Genomic DNA, 25976 nt, shown 5'->3' with positions numbered 1-25976 from the left:
CCCAGAGGGATGGTATGGGGAGGGGGGGAGGGAGGAGGGTTCAGGATGGGGAACACATGTATACCTGTGGCGGATTCATTTCGATATTTGGCAAAACCAATACAATAGTGTAAAGTTTAAAAATAAAATAAAATAAAATTTTAAAAAAAGATGAAAATAGTGAAATAAAATGGAAATCAGATCAAAATGTATTATACATAGAAATTTTAAAACGAGGCAAATCTTAAATTGATCCAACTAATTATTTACTCTTTATGTAATCCAGGGTATTTCTCTGCCACTAAACAGAAAGATTTATACGCTCTGAAAGAGTCTTGCCCTATAATTAAAAGAGCTATCATTCTGTTTATTCTGCTTTGAGGGAGGTATTTTTTTTTAATCACTTCTGTGAACATTCTATCTACAAAATCAGAGCATTCAATTTTTTTAAATAGGAGGTTAATAATTAGATGTTAAAGCGTTTTAAAACACCATATTTCTTTGATGGAATTAGTGGTTCATTAAAAAGTTAATTGAAAATTTTTTAAGTGGAATTCTTTTTATATGCATCAGAATTGCTGAATAATTTGATCTGAACAGTTTGCAACTCTATAGTCATTCTCTACACATTTTTTTCTGTTGTATTCAAATAAATTCTAGGTCATTATTAAAGTGCCTAGGACAACAGAAACTTCTTCAGTCGATTCCAGTGAGTGCTTACAAGTCCCCAAACTGCAGTACTCTGACCTAGGATCCCTGGGAGATAAGTGGAGGGATAGGAAAGACAAGGCCCTTCTCAGAATGCCTGAAGCATCCATGGCAGAGTGACAATAAGAACATGCAAAACTATAATCCAAAGAGTACTCTAGGATTGGCCACATGCTAGGGCACAGAGCAAGCCTCAATAAATTTAAGAGTCTAGAAATTATTTCAAGCATCTTTTCTGACCACACCAACATGAAACTAGAAATAAACCACAGAAAAGAAAGGGAAAAAAAATGATTACATGGAGACTAATCCAAAGGGCAATAAAAATTAGGACCATAATGGATGCATGTATGGCTTCCCTGGTGGTTAACCAGTGAAGAATCTGCCTGCAATGCAGGAGACATGAGTTTGATCCCTGTGTCAGGAAGATGCCCTGGAGAAGGAAATGGAGATACACTCTAGTATTCTTGCCTGAGGATTCCCATGGACAGAGGAGCCTGGTGGACTACAGTTATGGGCTCACAAAGAGCCAGGCACTACTGAGTGACTAAGCCACCACCACCAAACAAAGAGCAAATATGACACCTGATTGAGGAGATTAAAAAGGCTTTATGAGGCTTTACAAATTTGTCCATCGATCTAAATAATGTAAGAGATTTGGAAATGGATTCAGCCATTATTGGGTAAATATCCAGTTTTATAGAAATTACTAAAGAGCATTTAAAGTAGCTCATTATGGCTAATTTTATTTTCTAGTTAAATAGTTTCTTAGACACAAAAGGAAAATTAATACAACAGCATGTGGCTCAGCTGGTAAAGAATCCGCCTGCAATGCAGGAGACCTGGGTTAGATCCCTGGGTTGAGAAGATCCACTGGAGAAGGGAAAGGCTACCCACTCCAGTATTCTGGCGTGGAGAATTCCTTGGATTATACAGTCCATGGGGTCACAAAGAGTCGAACATGACTGAGCAACTTTCACTTTCACTTTTACATGGAGAAGGAAGTAGCAACTCATTCCAGTTTTCTTGCCTGTGAAATCCCATGGACAGAGGAGCCTGGCAGGCTACAATTCATGGGGATGCAAAGAATTGAACATGAGTAAGTGACTTAGCACATCCCAAGACAAGAATAATTTGGGAGTGAAAATAGGTCTGGAAGACACTGTTCCTAGGCTTTTCATGGGGTGATATTGAAGCACCAGGATAAGACCAACCTCCCAAGCTTCCCATTCTTTTGAGGAGGATACTGTTAGTTTCCTCAGAAATGCATGACTCTACCCACCAGACCTAAAACCATAACACAGGAAGGCTGAACACTGGAAATGTGAGCTGTCTGACTTGGGTGTCAAAAAGTAAATTAGCTGTATTTTTCACTCTGGGTACATTGTCGCTGCATTTTCCACCCTGGGTACAATTTTAGAGATGCAAATATGTCAGAAGCCTTGCTAAAAACTTGCTATAAATATATTTTTAAATCAAATGCATGAAGTTCACATTTATTTTCCTGGGCATTTTATAAATATGAACCCATGCCCTTGACTATGACAGGGATGATTTTTGGAAGGGAATTCAAATGATTTTACTTCTAGGTTTTAGTAGGAGTGTGTCAGATCCCTTATTTTAATTAACCCTCCAATTTGCCAAACCATGATTATATCTTGTCCCTTGAAGAGCAAACTTATCTTGTGTGGGTGTGTGCTAAGTTGCTTCAGTTGTGTCCAACTCTTTGTGGCCCTATGGACTATAGCTGCCAGGCTTCTCTGTCCATGGGATTCTCCAAGCAAGAATACGGGAGGGGGTTGCCATGCCCTCCTCCAGGGGATCTTCCCAACCCAGGGATCGAACCTGCGTCTCTATGTCTATTTTGGCAGGTGAGTTCTTTACCGCTAGAGCCACCTAGAAAGCCCCCCTTATAATCTAACAAAGGAATAAAACTCCATAAATGTCTATGAATTCAAGCTCAACAGCTATTTATGAGCTTTTATGATCACTAGGCATGATATTAAGAGCATTTGCACAGCCCAAAGAAGAGATCTGGAGTCCAGCAAGCTTATATGACCTACCCCAGGTGTCCTGTAACTATTGTCAAGCCTCATCACAGATTTCCATACATATCAGCCTCTATACGGTCTTTCCTGGTGGCTCAGAGGTAAAGAGTCCACCTACAATGCAGGAGACACGAGTTCAATCCCTGGGTCGGGCAGATCCCCTAGAGAAGGAAATGGCAACCCATGCCAGTATTCTTGCCAGAGGAATCCCATGGACAGAGGAGCCTGGTGAGCTACAGTCCATGGGATCACAAAAGAGTTGGATATTACTTAGCGACTAAAGAGCACCAACAACAGCCTCCATACTTGCAATGTAGTAGCGTTGGCATAACAGCCCACCTCCCACAGCAAAAACCCATGAACATTCCATTTATAAGCACTATATCTGCAACAGCTCAGTAGATAAAATACTTGCATATGTTATAATTTAAGTGTGGGTCCCAAAATAATACCAAAGTCTTCCCTCAAGAAAGCTATAGATTGCCCTTGCTACATGACACCAGCTAAAGAGAAGAACGCTGCTCTTCTTATTTAACCATCTCTCATGGACTAAGAAATAAATAACTTCACTGTCACTTCAAGGATTTCAATGGAGAGTGATTACCTAATAATCAACATCAGGTTAAATGGTTTCTGATATAATCAGCATGTTTAAATAGTTTTTAGATGAGAAAACAGATTTTTTTTTCAGTAGCTAATAGGAATTTATGATAGGCTTGGAATAATTGGCCAGCCCAATCTACAGATGCTCTGTCTGCTCCATCATGCTGGCATAAACCACAGTCAAAAATGAGTTTCGGGCTGCTATATTTACAGTGTATAACCAACAAGAGCCTGCTGTCTAGCACATGGATCTCTTCTCAGTGTAATCTGACAGCCTGGATGGGAGGGAGTTTGGGGAGAAGGGATACATATATACCTTTGGCTGAATCCCTTTGCTGTTCACCTAAAACTATCACAACACTGTTAATAGGTTCTGGAGAAGGCAATGGCACCCCACTCCAGTACTCTTGCCTGGAGAATCCCAGGGACAGAGGAGCCTGGTGGGCTGCCGTCTATGGGGTCGCACAGAGTCGGACACAACTGAAGTGACTTAGCATATATCCCAATACAAAATAAAAAGGTTAAAAACAAAAATGAGCTGTGGGACAAAACTTCCTGTGAAGAGCCAAGCCTATACGAGTCATATACCTGGCATCAGAGCTTTCCGAATGTTGATTGGTTTTGTATGTCTACAGGTCATAACGTAACACTACTCTTCCCTGAAAACAAATGTTTAGCCCAATTGCAGTCATCCACTCAGGATTAATTCATGTTTTATTTTGGGGGATAATCACATCTTCTAGAATGGCTAATATCTCTGTCCTAACTGAAAATGATGACATTAGAGAGTTTAAGATTTACCAGAAAGAAAATTAAATAGTTAGATATTTAAATATAGAGAAAAGTGTCTTTCTACCCTCCCCACAATTTCTCCTTTTGCCAGATTGGATTCTTTCATCCCTAAGAAACTGCACTGGGAGTCTGTGTTTCCTTATGGTACAATTTCCTGTCTTGTTGCCCACAGCAGAGTGAAGCTCTACTATGGTCTTTTCTATTTTATTTTTCTATTCTGTCCCTCTGTGTTCATTTAACTCTTCAAAATTTGTGAAAGATTAGCCTGGTTGAAGTATCAGGAAAAATATGGAAATGAAATCAATCCTTCTCACTGAACATTCCTAGCATTTAGGAGGTAGCATCATATAACAGAATGAAGGTAGAAATTAGCAAGTCAGCTTAAACATGATTTAATCCTCATGTTGGAAAATCTGGCATCCAATAAAAACAAAATTAAGGAAATGTTAATAGAATCAATATTATTATATACTATGTAGAATGTTAAGGAAAACATTTCATAAGTAATAGTCATCCTCCCTTTTTCTCAGAACAATCATTTTTGGCTGAGCGTTAAGGGAAAGGATTTAAACAAATAGATTAGCTTCACTACCATGAATGAGCTTCTAATTAACCTTTTTCCCATAGAGCTCTTTTTCTCTTATCTGTTGCCACCTCTTGAACATGTCAGCAATGGTTGAATTATGCACCATCTAGTCAGGAAGATCCACTGGAGAAGGGATAGGCTACCCACTCCAGTGTTCTTGGGCTTCCCTTGTGGTTCAGCTGGTAAAGAATCCTCCTGCAATGCAGGAGATCTGGGTTGGGAAGATCCTCTGGATAGGGGAAAGGCCACGACTCCAATACTCTGGTCTGGAGAATTCCATGGACTACAGTTAATGGGGTCGCAAAGAGTTGGACACAACTGAGCAACTTTCACTTTCATGGACAAGTAACCCTGGAGAAGGAAATGGCAACCCACTCTGGTATTTTTGCCTAAAGAATCCATGTACAGAGGAGCCTGGTGGGCTATGGTCCATGGGGTTGTAAAGAGTTGGATATGATTGAAAGACTAACAAGAACAAGATGGATAAGTAAAGAGTTTACCCAGTGGCTCAGCAGTAAAGAATCTGCCTGCAATGCGGCAGACTTACAGGAGATGCAGTTTTAATCCCTGGGTTGGGAAGATCCCCTGGAGAAGGAAAATGCAATCCACTCCAGTACTCTTGCCTAGAAATCCCCATGGACAGAAGAGCCTGGCGGGCTACAGTCCATGGAGTTGCAAAGAGTCAGACATGACTTAGAGACTAAAAAACAACAACAATGGATAAATAAGGCTGTTTAAGACAAACACCATATAATTTGCAGTATACCTCTTTATTGGAGACATCTCACACCTATGAGCATCTCTCTGGAGATGTCCGCCTTGCTTCCCTCTATGGGACCATATGTGAGCATCCTTAAACCAACAACTTGCAAATGACATCTAGTTCCAGCACAGCCTTCTCTCCTCTGTGAGCTGAGTTAGCATTTAATCTTCTCAGGTGTGACTCACCAGTCTCTAAGGTGAGCTCACAGGCCTCTACAATCCATAGGTGGGAATGCACACAGACATCCATCAGCAAAAATATCCTATTCTTGACTCAGCCTCTTATGGGACTCAGAGGTAAATGACCATCAAAACATTAGAATCAGAAAGGCCTGGGTAGGTGGTCTCACTTTTTTATAAGGCAAGAAAGTACTGGTGTCTTTGGAACTATTCTCACTTCTTAAGGATGTTGCCAAAACTTCATGAAAACAAGAAAAGTTACATTTACTATCCAGTTACGTATATATATGTGTGTGTGTGTGTGTGTACAAAGAAAATGAATCACCTCTTCAATTGCTTAAATTGTTCAGTCAATTTTCTGCTTGCTCTTCTACTGAGACCAAAAAAATTGTGCTCAATTGTGGAAGTCCTCAGGGCAGCGTAGTGACAGCATCTATGTAACCAATTTTCCCAAATACCCAGCAGGAACCCCAAAGTATCTCGACTCCTGTTTTCCATCCTAATGTATAGAGAAAAATCATTCCAACTGGGGGAAGTTTTTATGCATAAACCTTCTTTGTTTCAACTTTTAGTTAATCATCTATGTAAATGGTGCAACAAATATTTACATAAGAAGTCATATTTTTATCATTGATTTTAGCCTCATGTTTAGCTATAGCTCATGTTTCAGGTAAAAATTCAATGAATAAAGACCAATTGTATGTTATAGACAGGGGAGTGATTGAGTTTTAACTGAAGACTATGGAGAAGGCAATGGCACCCCACTCCAGTACTCTTGCCTGGAAAATCCCATGGATGGAGGAGCCTGGTAGGCTGCAGTCCATGGGGTCGCTAGGAGTCAGACACGTCTGAGCAACTTCACTTTCACTTTTCACTTTTCACTTTCATGCATTGGAGAAGGCAATGGCAGCCCACTCCAGTGTTCTTGCCTGGAGAATCCCAGGGACGGGGGAGCCTGGTGGGCTGCAGTCTATGGGGTCGCACAGAGTCTGACACGACTGAAGCGACTTAGCAGCAGCAGCATGTACTCTTCACAGAAGATTTTGTAAATATATTCTAATGCTCTGTTGATGCTGAGTGTTCAATAGAAACAATTGTTATAATTTGCACATCATAAGCTTCGTATAATTAATTTGGCAATAGCATAGCCTTCAAACATTGCAGAACACAAGCATACACACAGTTTGGGGATCGTCTCTTCGGTTTTCCAGGAAACAAGCCAAATTCCCTCTGAACTTCTAGAGGGATTCATTTTTTCCCATGATTTTCTAAAAAGGAATTAGGCTTGTGTGTGTGTGTGTGTGTCTTGGGGAGTGGGGGGCAGTTTGGGTAGATAAAGGGACAAGTGGAGCACCGATGCTCACATGCAGCCTAGCGTGCAGGCACCTCTGAGCACTCTGAGCAAGGGACCTATGGTCTCCTTTACTCCTCTCACACCAGGTACCTGTACGTCAAATAGTTGACAATGGGAAATTCTCTGACGCTACTTTTTATTGAGGGAGCATGGATTTTATGACAATTAGGAGGTGTACTGTTGGCTCAGTAGTAAAGATTCTGCCTGCAATGCAGGAGACTTGGGTTGGATCCCTGGGTTGGGAAGACCCCCTGGAGAAGTAAATGACAACCCACTCCAGTATTCTTGCCTGGAGAATCCCATGGACAGAGGAGCCCTGTGGGCTACAGTCCAAGGGGTCACAAAAGTGTCAGACACAACTTAGCGACTAAACAAAAAAAAATAGCAAACATCCGTGTCCCCTGTTTGACTGCCAAGCTGGGATTGCAGCTTATGCAGCCTCCTGACCTACATAAGGTTGACTTAACAGCTCACAAGGGTAAGAGTAAACCCTTCATGCATTGGCTTGCTTGTAATTGGCAGCATGGAGTGGGAAAAACAGCACTGCCCTTGGATCAGAAGTACTGAACTTGAGCCTCTGCTCACCCTTGTCTGGCACTGTGACCTCAGTGGGTCACTTCTGTACCTCAGTTTCCTTGCAATATGTTTAGGCTAAGAATTTTCCAAATTGTTAAGTCCTAGTTCCTTTTTGCTTCACAATTCCTTCTTCAATTTATGTCTGTTTTCTCAGTTTTCCTACCACTGTCAGTAGGAACCAATACTTCGTTTAGAAATATCTTTGGCTAGACATCCAGTTTCATCACTGGCAGACCCCAGTTCAGCCAGCTTCTTTGCCACTTTGTAACAAGGATTGCCTTTTCTCCATTGTCCAGCGTGTTCCTGATATCCATCCACTGAAATGGCCTTTAACAGCCCCATTTCTACCAGCTTCCTATTCATGATTATTTATGTATTCTCTGAGAAGACGGAGGCTTCCCCCCAGGTCTCCTCTTTTCTTTCTGAACTTTCATCAGAATCACCCTTCCCACTTGCTTCATGGCAATCTCAACTTGTTCTAGCATCACCCTCAAAACTCTTCCGGCTCTACCCAGCTCAAAGCCACCGCCACATGTTTAGGTGCTTGTTACAGCAGCACCTCATTCCTCAGTGCTAAGTTCTGTGTTAGTCTGTGTCCGGACTGCTGCTTTGTAATTAAATTCATAGATGTTTAAGATTTCTATGTTCTTTTGATGAATTGATCCATTTATCACTATAAAATTACTTTCTTTCTCACTGGTAATATTCTCTGCTCATAAATCTACTTCATTTGATGTTAAGAAAACCACTCCAACTTTTTTTTGATTGATGGTAGCCTGAGATGGAGAAGGAAATGGCAACCTACTCCAGCTTTCTTGCCTGGGTAATCCCACGGACAGAGGAGCCTTGTGGGCTACAGTCCATGGGGTCGCAAAAAGTCAGACGTGACTTAGCAACTAAACAGCAAAAAATAATAATAATAATACAGCCTGGGATAGCTTTTCTGTCCTTTTATTTTTAGCCTAATTGTATTTTTATATTTGAAAAACATTTCTTGTTGGCAGCATGTATTTAGATATTGCTTTCATATCCAGTCTCAAAATCTTTCTCTTTAATTAGGATTTTAGAGCATTAACACTTAATATAAGTATAGTTATATGGACACAGTTTAAGCCTACAATCTTGCTACATTCTTATTTTCCTATTTGTTTCCCTTTTATTCTTTTGTGGCCTTCTTTGTATCAAGTGAATATTTTTTATAATTCCATTTTATTTTTTGTTGGCTCGTTGCTTTCACTGTACTCTTATTTTGTAACTTTAATGGCTTCTTTGGGGTTAATACACACTCCTTTAACTTTACCTGATGAGCCATCAGGACTTTCCAGTATTCTGGCCTGGAGAATTTCATGGACTGTATAGTCTGTGGGGTAGCAAAGAGTTGGACATGACTGAGAGACTTGCACTTTCCTTTCACTTTCTACATTCTACTTTCAAGTGATACTAAGCACTTCACTGATAGTTTGAAACCTTATGGTAGTACGCTTCCATCTTTCTCCCTTCCTAACATCTGAGCAGTTGCTCGCATACATTTCACTTTTATATGTTTTATGAACCCCACACTACATTGTTATCTTTTTCATTTTTTTCTTCCAATTTTCTTGAAATATCATGGACATACCACACTATGTAAGTTTAAGGTGTGCAGCATACTGATTTGACTTACACATATCATGAAATGATTACTATAGTAAGGTTAGTGAACCTCTGTCATCTCATATAGATATAAAATTAAAGAAATAGAAAAAAAATTTTCCTTGTGATGAGAATTCTTAGGATTTACTCTCTTAGTTTTCATAATACAACATACAGCAGTGTTAATTTTACTTATCATGTTGTATATTACATCCCTAGTACTTGTTTATCTTTTTAAAAAAATTTATTGGAGTATATTTGGTTTATAATGTTGTGCTAGTTTCTGGTGTATGAATCAGAAAAGTGAATCAATTATACATATATCAACACATATGTCCATTCATTCTTTAGATTTTCCCCAGATAGTCCAGTGCAGAGTATTAAGTAGAATTTCCTGTGCTCTACAGCAGGTTCTTATTAGTTATCTATTTTATATATAATAGCATGTATATGTCAGTCCCAATCTCTCAGTTTATTTCCCCCTGTAATCATAAGTTTGTTTTCTACATTTGTGACTGTACTTCTGTTTTGTAAATAAATTCATTTTTGTTCTTTTATAAGATTCTACATATAAGCAATATCATATGATACTTGTCTTTCTGTGTCTGACTTACTTCACTCAACAGGACAGTCATTAAGTGAAGTGAAGTCGCTCAGTCGTGTCCGACTCTCTGCGACCCCATGGACTGTAGCCTACCAGGCTCCTCTGTCCATGGGATTTTCCAGGCAAGAGTACTGGAGTGGATTGCCATTAGGTCCATCCATATTGCTGTAAATGGCATTATTTTCTGCTTTTTTATGGCCGAGTAGTATTCTATGATATATATATGTACTACATTTTTTTTATCCATTCCTCTGTTGATAGACATTTAGGTTGCTTCCATGTCCTGGAAGAGTGTGCTTTCAATATATGACTTAAGGGAAGATATTCAGATTAAAATTGTTTTTGACAAGACTCACTGACATCCTTCCTTTTTTCAACTTTTTATTTTATATGGGACTATAGCCAATTACTTCCCTGGTAGCTCAGACAGTAAAGTGTCTGCCTGCAATTCGGAAGACCTGGGTTCAATCCCTGGGTTGGGAAGATCCTCTGAAGAAGGAAATGGCAACCCACGGCAGTACCCTTGCCTGGAAAATCCCATGGATGGAGGAGCGTGGTAGGCTACAGTCCGTGGGGTCGCAAAGAGTCGGACACGACTGAGCGACGTCACTTTCACTTTCATAGCCAACTGACAATGCTGTGGTAGTTTCAGATGCACGGCAGAGCAGCTCAGCCACACATGTACAGTGTCCATTCTCCTCCAACTCCCCCCTTTCCAAGCTGCCACATAACATTAGTTAAATACAGCAGTGTGTACATGTGGATCCCAAATTCCCTAACTAGCCCCCCATTCTTCCTGCCCCCAGCAACCATAAGGTCATTCTCTAAGTCTGTGAGTCTGTTTCTGTTTTATAAATAAGATATATTAATAGATGAAACAGAGACAAAACTTTATTTGTATCATTCCTCTCCAGATTCCGCATATAAAAGATCTGACATCCTTGTCTTTGTTCTTAATGTTATCTAACATGGTTTTTCTCTAGCTCCTTTTATGACTGTCTTCTTAATTAGATTATGATGTACCTTGGCATGGTTTTATTCATATTTTGTGGCTGGATTTTATTTAGATTTTTGGCTTTCTGGGCTTATAGTTTTCATCAAATTGCAAAAAAATTTTAACCAGTATTTCTTCAAACGCTTTTTTTCTGTCCTGCCTCCTTTAGTGGTTCCAACTACATATATGTTAAGCTGCTTGATGTTGCTCCATAGCTCATTAATGCTGTGTTAGATTTTGTATTCTCTTTTATCTCTGTGCTTCATCTAGTAATATAACTTCAAGTTTGCTAACCCTTTTTTTCCTGCAAGATCTACTCTACTATTAATCTAATCCAGTGTATAATTCTTGTCACATATTATAATTTCATCTCAAGTTTGATTTTGGTCTTTTTATATCATTCGTGTCTATGTTTAGGCTTTTAATATCTATAGTTATAATGCAACTATAATACAATTATAACCGTTTTAATGCCCTTGTCTGTAAAATCTTTGTCAATTATAGGTCAATTTTGATTGATTAAATTATATTGTATGTACGAGTCTTGCTTTTTGTTGTTTCTTTGCATTTTTGGAATTTTTTATAAGTTTTTTATAATTTATTTTATCGAAGTATAATGTGTTAATTTCTGCTGAACAGCATCTTTTTTCATGTCTTTCCATTGTGACTCATCACAGGGTATTGAATACAGCTCCCTGTGTTATCATCATGGGATATTAAATACAGTCCCTGTGTTATCATCACAGGGTGTTGAATACAGTCTCCATGTTATCATCACAGGGCGTTGGATACAGTCCCCATGTTATCATCACAGGGTATTGAATACAGTCCCCGTGTTATCATCACAGGGTGTTGGGTACAGTCCCCATGTTATCATCACAGGGTGTTGAATACAGTCCCCATGTTATCATCACAGGGCGTTGGATACAGTCCCCGTGTTATCATCATGGGGTATTGAATACAGTCCCCGTGTTATCATCACAGGGCATTGGATACAGTCCCCGTGTTATACAGTAGTGCCGTGTTGCTTTCCCATGCTGTGTACACCAGCTTCCCTCTGCTAATCCCAAACTCCCAATCCACCGTCCCCTACCCTCTGTCTCCTGGTAACCCCAAGTCTGTTCTCTATGTCTTTGATTCTGATGTCATATCATATTTGTCTTTCACTTTCTGACTTAGTATGATCATCTCTAGGTCCATCCATTTTAACAGGTTTTTCTGTTTTAGTTATAGTTCACATACCATGAAATCCATGCTTTTATAGTATATAATTCAGTGACTTTTAGAATATTTAGAGGGTTGTAGAGTCCCTATTGATATCTAATTTTAGAACATTCATCATCCCGCCATGCCCACTATCAATGTATCCCCATTCTTCCCCTCTTCTATCCTGCCCTGGGAAACCATTAATCTACTTTCTGCTACTATGGATTTGCCTATTCTGAACATTTCATACAAGGTAATCATATTAATCTCATATGATAATCATATTAGTCTAATATGACATAGCCTAATATGATAATCTAAGCATAATGATCTGGTAAATAGTTCGTTGGGATTGGCTTCTTTCACTTAGTACAGTGTTTTCATGATTTATGGAAGTTAAGCATGTATCAGTGCTTCATTTCTTTATATTGCTGAATAATCCTCTATTTTATGGTGCAATACATTTTCTTTATCTGTTCATTAGTTGCTACATAGTCGGGTTATTCATATCTAGAAAATTTTATTGGATGCCAAATATTATATCTTTTACCTTATTGGATTTTTTTATTCCTATAAAAAGTATAGGCCTTTTTGACTTTTGTCCATGGATGCTGTTCAGTTATTTAGTGATGGTTTGATCTTTATGAATCTTGAGTTTAATAATTGTTAAGCAATAGCTTCCCAGGTGGCGCCTAGTGGTAAAGAACCCACCTCCCAATGAAGGAGACATAAGAGACATGGATTTCACCCCTGGATTGGAAGATCCCCTGCAGGAGGGCATGGCAACCCACTCCAGTATTCTTGCCTGGAGAATCCCATGGACAGAGCAGCCTGGCAGGCTATAGTCCATAGGGTCACAGAGTCGGACAAGACTGAAGTGACTTAGCACGCATGCAGGAAGGCAACACAAGAACATTGTTCGATCTAGGGCTAATTATCCCCCACCATCAAGACCCTATGCACAGTATCCAATGGCCCATCGATCCTGAGGGCTTCCTGTCTGGCTGGTGGGAACAAGCACTATTTCTAGCCTTGTGTGAAAGCTGAGCACTAGAACCTCCAATCCGTTTGAGTGGTTCTTTCCTTGGCCTCAGAGAGCTTTCCCACACGCACGTATCGGCTCAGCTAAGATCTAAGAGCGACCCTCTCAAAATTCTCCATCAAGTTTTCTTCATAGTACTCCTTCCTATGTACTCCAGCCCCCTCCCGGGCTCTCAGCTCTGTCTCCTCGACTCAGGGAAGCTGCTGGTCTTCTCCTTGGTTCCCTTCTCAATGCCATGGTCTGGAAACTCTTACAAAACTGTAACTACCCTGTAACTGCAGGCTTCACCTCATTTATTTCCCATATTTCAGGGAAGGAATCACTGTCCTTCATCACCTGATGTGCAATGCCTTTGAAACTGTTGTTTCACATATTTTGTGTGTTCTTTGATTGTCTCAGGTAGGGTGATCCGTCTTGTTCTTGGTATTCCATCCCAGCTGAAAACAGATGTGTCATGACCCATATTTAAAGGGTTAAATTACCCCTGTTGTTGTTCAGCTGCTAAGTCGTGTCTGACTCTTTGCGACCCCATGGACTGCAGCATGCCAGGCTGCTCTGTCCTTCACCATCTCCTGGATTTTGCTGAGACTTATGTCCATTGAGTCAATGATGCTGTCTAATCTTCTCATCTTCTGTTGCCCCAATTTCCTTTTGCCTTCAATCCTTCCCAGCATCAGAGTCCTTTCCAATAAGTCAGCTCTTCACATCAGGTGGCCAAAGTATTGGAGTTCCAGCTTCAGCATCAGTCCTTCCAATGAATATTCAGGGTTGATTTCCTTTAGGATTGACAGGCTTGAGCTCCTTGCTGTCCAAGGGACTCTCAAGAGTCTTCTCCAGCACCACAGTTTGAAAGCATTAATTCTTTGGTGTTCAGCCTTCTTTATGGTCAAACTCTTCACATCTGTACACACCTGCTGGAAAAACCATAGCTTTGACTACATGGACCTTTGTTGGCAAAGTGATATCTTTGCTTTCTAATATGCTGTCTAGGTTTGTCATAGCTGTCCTTCCAAGGAGCAAGGGTCTTTGAATTTCATGGCTGCATTCACCATTTGAGTGATTTTGGAGCCCAGGAAAATAAAATCTGTCACTGCTTCCACTTTTTAACTCTTGGTGGCTGTCAAAGCTGCAGCATTGAGACATGCAGACTGTGTAGAAATTGCAAACCCCAGCTTTTAGAGAAGGATGAGGGTGGCTTTTGTTTCTCGTAACAGATAACATGTTGATAAGCATTCCTTTAGGAGATTCACTTGTGCCATTGCCTCCTTGAATGTGGGAACATTTATGTCTCCTCTCACAGGTGATCAGCGAGTTTGAAGCCTCTCCTGACTCATTTTCCTACAGAATTCCTAACCTGAGTCGGAATCGTCAGTATAGCGTCTGGGTGGTGGCCGTGACCTCAGCCGGCAGAGGCAACAGCAGTGAAATCATTACCGTGGAGCCTGTTGCTAAAGGTGGGTGGCACGCTGCAGGAAGGACCTTATTTTCCACTACAGTCGTACTGGCTTTACACCTCTGTTCTCTTTGAAATAAAGCTGATAATGCCCCACAAATCAAGTAAACCAGAACACCACGTGTTGCCCATTTCAGCCCAAGAAATGGGTCATTGCTAGCTGGCACTGGGCTTCTGTGCCAATCGGAATACCACCTCCTATGGATGAGCAGCTTTACAACTGCCAGTGTCTCAGGAGAAATTAGGAAAAGGAGACCCCATCCATCTCTTAGAGTGAAAATCACTACGTTACTGCTTCCCAAGCAAGTTCTACCATCTTCAAAATCAGGTATCATGCTTCTTAAAGATAAATGTCTATTTTTTGGTCTATGGAATTTGAAACCTGACAACTGTAAGAAAATCATTAGTTCTTCTTAAATTGATGTTAAAGTGAAAGTTGCTCAGTAGTGTCCAACTCTTTGTGACCCCATGGACTATAACCTGTCAACATCCTCTTTCCATGGAATTCTCCAGGCCAGAATACTGGAGTGGATTACCATTTCCTCCTCCAGGGGATCTCCTAGATCCAGAGATTGAACCTGGGTTTCCTGCATTGCAGACAGATTCTTTACCATCTGAGCCACCAGGGAAGCTATTGACAGAATGCTGTAAAGACCTTAGGTAACAAAATGAAGTTTGTTTTAGGAACAAAAAGTTCCACAAAGTGAATGTAATATCTTCACGTTAAGATGTTATACTGGCCCTAAAAAGCACATACAGACACAGAATATTCTTATTTGACTTCTGGTAATTGCTGCCATACAGTATTCAGAGTCCCCATAAATTAGCCCTTGTCAATGAACAAAAGTATTTACCTCACAATTCCAAGCCAACCAGAGATGCTCCTGACTCTGAAATATACCACATTGAAAATTTAGTACTCTTAAGGCTTCCAGATGCCTGAAAGAGAAAACAAACCTTCCAAGATTCCAGCTTCTCACTTTTAACCAGAGTTCACCCAGAGTTGGAGATGATGATCCAGATGGGCTTTCCAAAAAGGAGCTGAGCTAGGGAATGCCTCTGGGTTGGTGCAGGCATCCAGAGGGCTGGCACCGCCCAGGAGCCCCAGACCCTGGCAAACTGTAAACTATAATGGCCAAAAGGTCTAAGCTGGACAGACGGGGCTGCCCAAAGGCAGAGGCAGCAGGTGCAGCTTATGTTGTATTTGTTGGGAGGTCAAGGCAGGCTGGCAGATCCCGCTTTAAAATCCAGGGTTAGGTTCAGGAATAGGGCTGGGGCTTTGGTACAAGGAGGAGCAGAATGCAACCACAGACCCAGTCCTGGAGGAATGGTGTCCTGGGAGGAAGCCCAGGGTCAGGGGGCAGCACAGAGCTCAGGGCCATGTAGCTAGAGCACCACAGGAACTGGGAAAGACATTAGGTTGCTGGTGAGGCACAGTATCTGATTAGAATCACCTGAGGTCCTCATTCAAAGACGGCCTCCTGGAGTGCCCCCCGCCTCGCCCTGAGATCCGCTGAATCACAGAGCTAGAAGAGGAATCTGCATTTTTTCACCAAAGATTCTACGTGATTCTCTTGCCTGCTCCAGTTTGCTTAGTCTTAGAATTTCACAGTGGGATCCTAAACATGCCAACTGCTACCAACAGGCATTAATTCTAGAAACCACGGTTGTTGGGCTTGAAGATGAAGTGGTTTTAGCCAGTGCTTTCACAAAACGCTGGTGGAAAAGCACTCCTAAGACCTGGAGTGAAGTTTAGGAGTTAGAGTCAGCATATTAAAGAACTGAAATGACCAGAATAGAATTGAGTCAAGGAATCTAGACTAGGCTTGAAAAAAAAGTAGAAAAGATCAGAATGCATGACACAGTGAGCATTCATGTGTAGAACCTTATTTTCATTCACATGCATATAACATATGTGCAGCTTCTGGAATTCAAAGTAAAATGTATTTTTTTTACAAGGGGAGGGGGCTATTGGAAAGCTTAAAAGCCCTACCTCTAGCTGAGTTTCCCTAATCAACCCCCATTTTGCTGCATGAACATTCCTCCTCATATAAGAGGATGGTCTGAAAGGTATGAAAGGGACCAGCCTTCCAGTGTCAGAAATCCAATGCCACCTGCCCAGGATATTTTTGTTACCATGATGGAAAATCAGAAATGTCAATTACTGATAGAGCATTCCACTGTGACAGGGTCTCCTCTATGGGCCGCCTCTGAAGACACTCCCCTCAGGAGGAAGAGCCACAGTTTCCTTTTCGGGCAGGGCATGTTACTTCAAGCATGTGGGTGGGTTTTGCTGTAACATTTGTTGCATAAAATAGACTCTGCCTCTGAGCCCACTGGCACTGCCTCACTCTCTGCTCTGGCCTCCAGTGCTCAAAACAACAAAAGTCAGAGTTGGCTGCTAGTTCATAATAAATTGTGTTCTAGACCAGGGTGACTCCTGTTGAGTTGGCTCCAGGAACTCCACCTTTCCTTGAATTCCAGTACTTTCCTGAGGAGCCTGGCCCTCATGTCCATTGGTCAATCTCAACCCTCAAGTCCAAAATGGTGCAAGGGTCCCAACACTGGTCCCATCTTTTTGAGTCCAGAATCAGATTGGAACGGCTTCTGCCTGCAGGCTTCTTGTCTGTGCATCTAGATGGGCTGAGCTTCTGGAGGGAGCATCCTGGAAACCAGGGTCCCAGGGTATGGCAGAGGTCAAGCAGATCATTTTGCCTCTGGAAGACTCATCTCTTGGTGCCTCTGCCAGCTTTTGTGTCTCACCCAAGAAGATGATGCTAGGAACCTGTTAGTACAGGGCCTCTCCGGTATCCAAGGATGTCCCTGCAAACAGGGCTGCCCTGGGCTTTTCCCTCCCGCCACCCCCATGTTCTTTGGCCACTTTGGGACTGTCCCAGTGCCCAGTGTCCCCAGGAGAAGCTTTTGTTCCAGCATCTGAATCACTGTCCCAAGAAAATAGTGATACTTCAAGAGAGGTCACTGGAATTTTTCCCTTAACGTTCGTGCTGAAGATCAAGCTGATATAAAAAAGCTGGGAAACTACTACAAAACTGATAAATAGAAGTCATTCCAGTTTTACCTCTTCCTGTCTTGGGGCTTTATGTTTTGTTTTGTCTCTTCTCTCAGATATTAAAAGTATATTTTAATGTGCAGTTTGGGGTGTTGAGATAAATTGCTTAATAAAGTGCTTCGAAAAATAACTGGGCTCACAGAAAGCACAGCTTGGAGCTGCTAGGCTTATGAAGTCCCACATATTTAATTTGAGATCACCGTGTCTAGTTGATACAAGGGGAGAAAATACTATAGTAGGGATTTTCAGCAGTTCATATGTTCGTACAATGAAAATCCCTTAGACACACTGATACAAGGAATAGTGTTGAGAAGTGTGACATTGATTGGCAGGGCTGCACTCACCTTTGGGGGGTGTCACTGGTTTAGGGAAGGTCATCTTGGCCTCTGTAGACGAATCCATAGAGTCACTGCGCTTCTGCTCTGTTTGGTGGTCCAGCTCCCGCACGAATCCTGACCTTCAGTGGCACGGTGACTACTCCCTGGATGAAAGACATTGCCTTGCCTTGTAAAGCTGTTGGGGACCCCTCTCCTGCCGTAAAGTGGATGAAAGACAGGTAACCAGTAACCCAATGTATGCCCTCAATACAACACTAGGAGAGTGCTTCGGACACTGTTCTGGGTCTCGTGGTATAAAGTTGTAGATTTACACTCATGAAAGCTACAGGAAAACTACCCAGTCTTCTGCAATAGAGAGGAAGCTGGTTGAGGGTGATGGGGGAGGAATCTCAGCTTTAGTACTAAAAGGATCTGATCTATCATGTCAATTCTCTTAAAATTCTTAGCTTTAAGTTCATGACAATGCTTCCAAGGAAAATAGTTTAGCCAACTGAATAATTTCTGTGTAAGTTTTCTGTACTTTATCATGAAAATCCCCTATATATCTGAGATGAACATACCCAAGGAGACTTGAGACTTAGACTTATCTCTTCTTCTTCCAAGACAATGGGCCAACCAACCCTAATTGAAATGCTCTGAGAAATGGCTTTAAGAAATGGAATACATTGCTGTTACTGTTGTTCAGTTGCTAAGTCATGTCTGACTCTGCAACCTCACAGACTGCAGCATGCCACACTTTCCTGTCCTTCACTGTCTCCCAGAGTTTGCTCAAATTCATGTCCATTGAGTTGGTGATGCCATCCAACCATCCCATCCTCTGTTGTCCCCTTCTCCTCCCACCTTCAATCTTTCCCAGCGTCAGGATCTTTTCAGATGAGTTGGTTCTTCATATCAGGTGGCCAAAGTACTGGAGTTTCAGCTTCAGCATCAGTCCTTCCAATGAATATTCAGGACTGATTTCCTTTAGGATTGACTGGTTTGATCTGCTTGCTGTCCAAGGGAGTCTCAAGGGTCTTCTCCAGCACCACAATTCAAAAACATCAATTCTTCAGCACTCATCCTTCTTTACAGTCCTTTTGCCTTCTTTATGGAATACATTAGGACTTTGCTAATGTAAAACCCAGTTTTCCATGCTCGGTAGAAATTATTGAAATAATAACAGCTGAGATGGAAGGGAGAAAGTGGATGAAATAGATTCCATTCATGTAAATTTTTAAAGTACTTTACTCAGAGGAAGAAATTAAGATATAAATAAAGGGCTGAGCATTCACTGATGAAGCTAGAGATTTGAGATTGAGAAGAGTCCCTATTTTCAAACAAAGGCACTTCAAAGACATAAACTATTGAAATGATAGTCTTGGTATGTGTGTGCTAAGTCACTGAGTCATGTCTGACTCTTTGCAGCCCCATGGACCATAACCTACCAGGCTCCTCAGTCCATGGGATTCTCCAGGCAAGAACACTGGAGTGGGTTGCCATGCCCTCCTCAGTAACTACTTTCTCATCTCTTTTAATGTCAGTTAAGGGAATCAGTACGCTCCCAAGGTTAAGTGGCATCCACCAGATGTGGGGATGGCCCTAGATGACTGGACAATCCCTTCTCCCTGTGGCCAAGGCTAAGAAATCACCAAAGGAGCTCTCTTTATTACCAGGGTTGGCTCATCACCCTCTTGCCACACTGCAGTTCATTTCTGATGCCACAATCATTAACTGCAATTTTCCATGAATCTACAAGCCACGCCAAAACTTAATTGTCCCGATATGATCTGGTCAAAATGGTATATCTGCCCACAGAACCAATCTCGTTTGGTATATGATAAGCATTGACCTATGTCAGGAGCCAGAAGCCACACAGACCTCCACACAGACTTCACTTCAACACAGCATTTTGTACAAATAATCAAACTCAGCTGTGTGACTGTTTTCATCATATAATCATGGTTTAGTTCTTACTTAATATAATATTCCGAATGGGTTGTCTGCATCAGAGGGTGTTTATGCTTTTCCCCAACCTCAGCTAACTTAGATTGTAATTTCTTTAATCTGCGCCTTTTTCTTCCTGTGAGGTAGTAACGGGACGCCCAGCCTGGTGACGATTGATGGGCGGAGAAGCGTCTTCAGCAACGGCAGCTTTGTCATCCGCACTGTGAAGGCAGAGGACTCTGGCTATTACAGCTGCATCGCCAATAACAACTGGGGGTCGGATGAAATTATCTTAAATTTACAAGTACAAGGTACCACATCTGGGGGTTCTTCTTAATGCTACTTTTTGTATGTATGCCTATGTGCAAAGAATGAAAGTGAGCAAATTTAAAAATCAGCCTTTGTAAAGAGCTAATTGCTACTTTCATATAACAAAAGCATAGATGTTCATTTTGGAGATTAAACAAATCAAAGTAAATAAAAAGCATTCATAACCTGAGAGCTAACACTGTTTACATATTTTCATATGAGAACCTAGTCTCATCTGTCTTTATGTGTGCATCGCTGAAAAAGCCCTTCCTAATAACATGCTAATTGCACGATTTACTCCACATGTATATAAGCGTCACCCAGAAAATACTAGCAAGAAATAATTCCAAATTGAGATGCTTTATGAATGTTAATTAACTCACTAGTCATATGCAGTGTATATTAAAAGGACACTAGCTGAAACTCTAGAGGGCATTCATGTTTAATTATGTATTTAATACAGTGTATGTAATTTTTCTTGACTTCATACTCCAAAAGTACATGACAAATTTAAGACTGTCAAATTAAAAACATGCATAAAATCCCAAATGGCCACTGATTGGGTTCAAATTTGGATGCACAGTGATATTTTATTAGTAGAAAAATCAAAGTGTATACTTTTCCAGATGTAAGTGTTAGCACATTAATAATTAATATAGTGTTAACAATATTGTCACATTAAATTAATCACACTAATTTGTGTTATCATATTAATAAATCACAGAAGGATTGATAAAAAATACAATAAATGTTGCCCTCAGTGAGAGGGAAGGGAAGGAGTACTATCTATTTTTTTTAAATAATGTAAAATTGATCTGGAATTTCAAGTAACTTGAAGTTGGGAAAATTTCAGGGCTTTTTTCAGAGATAGACACTGTGTTATAACTCTAAAGAGATGAATCTATTTTTCATGGCTTTGGGTTAATACCAGGCTTCTCTCAGAGGAAGAGAGAAGGACGTTTTATGAGAAGCTTCCTATATAGTTTTGATAACCTTACTTCAAATTTCTTCAGTATTTCTGTCCAGAGAGCTAATCCAAGATATTACTAAGGCTCATTGATAAGAAGTGTATATTCTTCAAACCTTATGTGACAGTTCAAATGTGTGTACTTCCACTCAGTGGTGCACCTGTGATTTCAGTGGAGTGTGTGTGTGTGTGTGTGTGTGTGTGTTGCCTCTTGGAAGGGTGGGTCAAATGCTGGAAATTTTTGCAGTTTTTTTCTCACTAGCTACACTTACCCTCCCCCTTTCATACAGCTGAGAACAGAAAAGCTAAGTGGGTGCCATTTGTCTTTGTCATTTGCATCATGGCTGAAATTCAGAGTGAAATAATGCATGTATCTTTAGTAAGTTCACAGAAGGTTTTAATGAGTGATGAGCAACTCAGATACTCAAGGAATTGGCGAGGGAATGAAGAAATAAATCCAAGTAGAAATGGGGTTGAATTTCTTTAAAGAATAGAATCATTCTGTTCTATCTCTTTAGCCCAAGATATCAACTAAATAGACATTTTGACAGACATGAATTGCATATTTTGTCAACCTGAAACATTTATTTAATAAATGGCTGTTAAAAATCATTTGGTAAATGACTGTTAAAGAAGACTGAAGATGTGAACAACTAATTCTTGTTTTCTAAAAACTGCTTCCTCTGTAGTTCCACCAGATCAGCCTCGGCTCACAGTTTCAAAAACCACCTCTTCTTCCATCACCCTCTCGTGGCTCCCTGGGGACAACGGAGGCAGTTCTATAAGAGGTAAGAAGGAAGAGGTTGCCCACAATGGTTGATTAATTGACATTATCCACAAGTTGATAAGTGACACATTTTTACCAAGTAATTGTCATGTGTTAGTTTGTTTCTCCCCCAAACTCATCATATAATGAATTCTTCCATTACCTACACATACCCCCCCAAAAAAACGCATGTCTATTCTTATAGTATTTGTTGTCACTCACTCATTCATCCAAGGAAATCCATTCACAGAATCAGTACCATGCATCCAATCTGAGTGAAATATTAACACATACCAATAAAGAACATGAGTATGGGCAAACTTCAGGAGAGAGTGAAGGACAGGGAAGCCTGGCATGCTTCGGTCTATGGGGTCACAGAGAGTTGGACATGACTGAGTGACTAACACGTCCACTTTCACAAACTGAAGGAATGAGCTAGCCTGATGATTCCAGCCTCAATAGGATTGGACAGCAGTAATAAAGAAAGGAAAAACGAATGTGGTGCCTCTCCCCTAAGAGGCCACATTGAGTTTCTTCCCCTTGTTGTCAACACTGCTTCTTCTGTTCAGGTACTCATTCCTTCAGTTGAATAACCACAGCGACTGTTCTGATTTAGAATGGACTAAAAGATGGGAGCGACCTGTTTCCACAAATCTTCTGCAATCAGGAGTAGAAAAGAATAAGGGTATTTAAATGGAAGGAAGGAGCTTCCCTGGTGGCTCAGAGGGTAAAGAATCTGCCTGCAATGTGGGAGACCTGGGTTCAATCCCTGGGTTGGGAAGATCCCCTGGAGAAGGAAATGGCAACCCACACCAGTATTCTTGCCTGGAGAATCCCATGGACAGTAGAGCCTGGCAGGTTACAGTCCATGGGGTCACAAAGAGTCAGACGTGACTGAGTGAGTAACACGTCAACTTTCACAAACTGAAGGAATGAGCTAGCCCAATGATTCCAGCCTCAATAGGATTGGGAGAACATTCTGAGCAATATTTGGACCAAGCAGAGAGAAAGAACCCAGAGGGGCAACTGCAGATGCATGGGATTAAGGAGCAGGTGACAGAAGGGGTCCTAGAGCAACAGGGAGAGGCTGGAGGATAGATTTCTGCAGGCAGAGGACATCCTTCTTCTGAGAGAGGAGGAAGGTGAAGAGACAACTGGACATACAGAGCCATTTTAGAGCAAGGCCAATGGCGTCTGGAGCCAGGTCATTTCAGCACGTGATAGCAAGTTGCCGCTCCTCTTCCCAGCTTTGTCCTCAGTAATCACAGCCAGGGCAGGGATATTTGCACACCACCAAAATCAAAAATGCTACCCATATGGGCTTTTCTTTTTTCAAGACCCAATTGTTAAACATTGATTAGTGTTCTACTGGGAGAAGGGGAGGATTTTTCCCTGTTGTAGGGAAGAAAAAGGTGGTATTTTTTTTTTTTAATAGTTGGATGATTAGGGGAGAGGATGTGTTTGTGGGTTTGAGGAACGTGGGTAAAATCTATAACAGATGCCATAGGAAATGCACCGGGGGTCATTAATGGCAAATGCCATTGCCGAGAGGAACAAGGCTCCAGCTGCAGGGAAACGGCACAGATTGCAGTGGTCACAGTCATCACAGGTTAATGACTTGCTCAAGAGGTGCTGGACCAGCTGCACAGGGAGGTGAAGCATAGTTACCAAAGCTGGTGACCGGCAGGGTAAGTGTGGCCAGGACTCACCAGAGTGAGTGAAAACAGGCTTCTGGTTAAGATTGTCCATCAGAGGTTCTAAGCTAGGTGGAGAACCAGAAGATGTAAAGGGAGTCAAATGCACAAATATTCCATATTACCAACTTCTGGTCATTCCCACTAAAGAAGTTAATAAAGAAAAGGTGGAAAATTAAAAACAGTTTGTCAGTTCCCCCTGAGCCTCCGCCGCCGCCGCCCCTCTGCCAGCGCTCCGGCGCCACCTCGGGCCTGCGGTCCTCCGCGGGAGGGAGCGAGGCGGCGGGCGGCCGGGCGAGCGGCTGACGGGGGCGGCGGGGAGGCCGGCGGATCCTGCAGCGCTCGGCGGCGGCGCGTTGTTTCCATGGGGTTGGCCCGCCGCGCCCCTGTGCTCTGAGACAGCAGATTGTGTGTTTATTGAACATTTCCACTGCTGCACAGAGAGCACACGCATCTTCGGTGGACTTGGAATTCCTGGGGAATTGCCTTTATAAAAAAAAAAAAAGAAAAAAGAAAATTAAAAACAAAAATGGGGCACCAGTAGAGGAGTCTAAGGAACCCTAGGACTTGAGGCTCAAATGACACAAAGTCTTGGGTCTGGAGGGGCTTCCCTGGTGGCTCAGATGGTAAAGAATCTGCCTGCAATGCAGAAGACCCAGGTTCAGTCCTTGGGTTGGGAAGATCCCTTGGAGAAGAGGATGGCTACCCACTCCAGTATGCTTGCCTGGAGAATCCCATGGACAGAGGAAGTGTGAATTCATGGGAGAATAATTTCAGGAAGGGCATGGAGTGGAAGGTCTTAGAGACGGAGCTGATTTCAGTAATGAAGAGTTTCCAAGCAAAGATGACCAGAAATCCTTGAAATACAGTGGGGGCCAAAGCCATTGACATGGGGGTTCCCATGGCCAATAGTTAGAAAAGCTTCCTAGAAGTGGTTTAGATGGAGGACATGAGAAGGAAAGCACAAGTCCCATGATGCATGGGGCACCAAGGAGTGGTGAAGTCAGGATATGACGGTGGAAGCTAGACCCAGATCCATCACTCACCTGTCCAGTGTTGAGTGCAGATCAGGAACAGGGAAGGGAAAACAAAGCTCAGGAAAGAGGAGGGGCCTCAAGGCTGCAGGGGCCAGAGGGCAGGGAAGGAGGAAGCAGTAGAGATGGTGCTGACCATGGCCGCAGAAGGAGGAGTCAGAGATAGGTGACCTCATGTGAGACTCATGGAAAACACTGACTTCTGGCAGCCTGGGGTTCGCAGGCTCTGTGGTGTGGAGGTGAGAAGTGATTTCTTACTGGTGTTAAAATGGAGTTCCATGGGCAGGAGAGAAGATACCAGCATGCTGGTATAAGGACAACACCACGCATCAAGCAGGCTAGTCCCGGGCTGTCTGGGTGTGAAGGCTTAGGAGACAAGGGCAGAACAGACAGGACATATTTGCCCCAGGAAGGTGGATGGGGTGGCAGGGATGAAGGCTGTAACAGGGGTGGGGGTTGTCTCCATGGTCACAGGGGCCCAGGAGCACAGGCTTCAGAGTTTAACAGTGGGATGTGAATCCTGCTGGTAAGACCCAAGTGTGATCACCTAACCTCTCTGGACCTCAGTATCTTGCTCAGTGCTCTGGAGATGTTAATTACTAATGTGCAGGGTTGTGTGAGGTGGTGTGAGTAACAGGCTGTGGATAATGCTTGACACAGTGATTGTGGACTGAGCAGAGTTGGCTGAGGAGAGTCCTACCCCTTTTGATAGCATACCCCTTCTCCAAAACTCTGGTTCCCTATAAAACCAAATATATATTATATATAATGTGAAAGTGTGACAGTGTTTGTAGCTCAGTCTTGTCTGGCTCTCTGAGTCTGCAAGGACTGTAGCCCATCAGGCTCCTCTGTCCATGCAATTCTCCAGGCAAGAATACTGGAGTGGGTTACCATTCACTTTTTCCAGGGGATCTTCCTGACCCAGGAATTGAACCCAGGTCAGCTGCATTGAAGGTGAATTCTTTACCATTTGAACCACCAGGAGGATATTATAAATTATATATATATATTAATATATATTTAATAAATAATATATATTTATATATACATTGACTATATAACATATATTTATATATGAGAGCTTCACTGGTGGCTCAGACCATAAAGAATCTGCCTATAATGCAGGAGGAGGCCCAGGTTCAATCCCTGGGTTGGAAAATCCCCTGGAGGAGGGTATGGCAACCCACTCCAGTATTCTTGCCTGGAGAATTCCATGGACAGAGGAGCCTGATGAGCTATAGTCCATAGCGTCAGAGAGAGTCAAACACAACTGAAGCAGCTTAGCATGCATGCACATAATATATATAATATATAAAAATAACCCAGCTTCAGACTACACCCGTTCCCAAGGATTGG

At 41.9% G+C, this 25976-nt stretch overlaps 1 protein-coding gene across 1 annotated transcript in view; it reads left to right on the top strand.

The window, feature by feature from the left end:
• DSCAM (DS cell adhesion molecule) overlaps positions 1-25976 on the top strand; it is a 692286-nt gene that overhangs the window by 607175 nt on the left and 59135 nt on the right. Inside the window, exons 21-24 of the mRNA XM_070363231.1 lie at positions 14367-14520; positions 18028-18145; positions 19998-20161; positions 21816-21914. Coding sequence (XP_070219332.1) covers positions 14367-14520; positions 18028-18145; positions 19998-20161; positions 21816-21914 — 535 coding nt within the window. The remainder of the gene's footprint in view (positions 1-14366; positions 14521-18027; positions 18146-19997; positions 20162-21815; positions 21915-25976) is intronic.

Source organism: Bos mutus, chromosome 1 (assembly GCF_027580195.1).
Source record: "Bos mutus isolate GX-2022 chromosome 1, NWIPB_WYAK_1.1, whole genome shotgun sequence".
NCBI classification, from domain to species: Eukaryota; Metazoa; Chordata; class Mammalia; order Artiodactyla; family Bovidae; genus Bos; species Bos mutus.
Note: the sequence above shows the minus strand (reverse complement) of the source record. Positions and strands in the feature narration are given on the sequence as shown.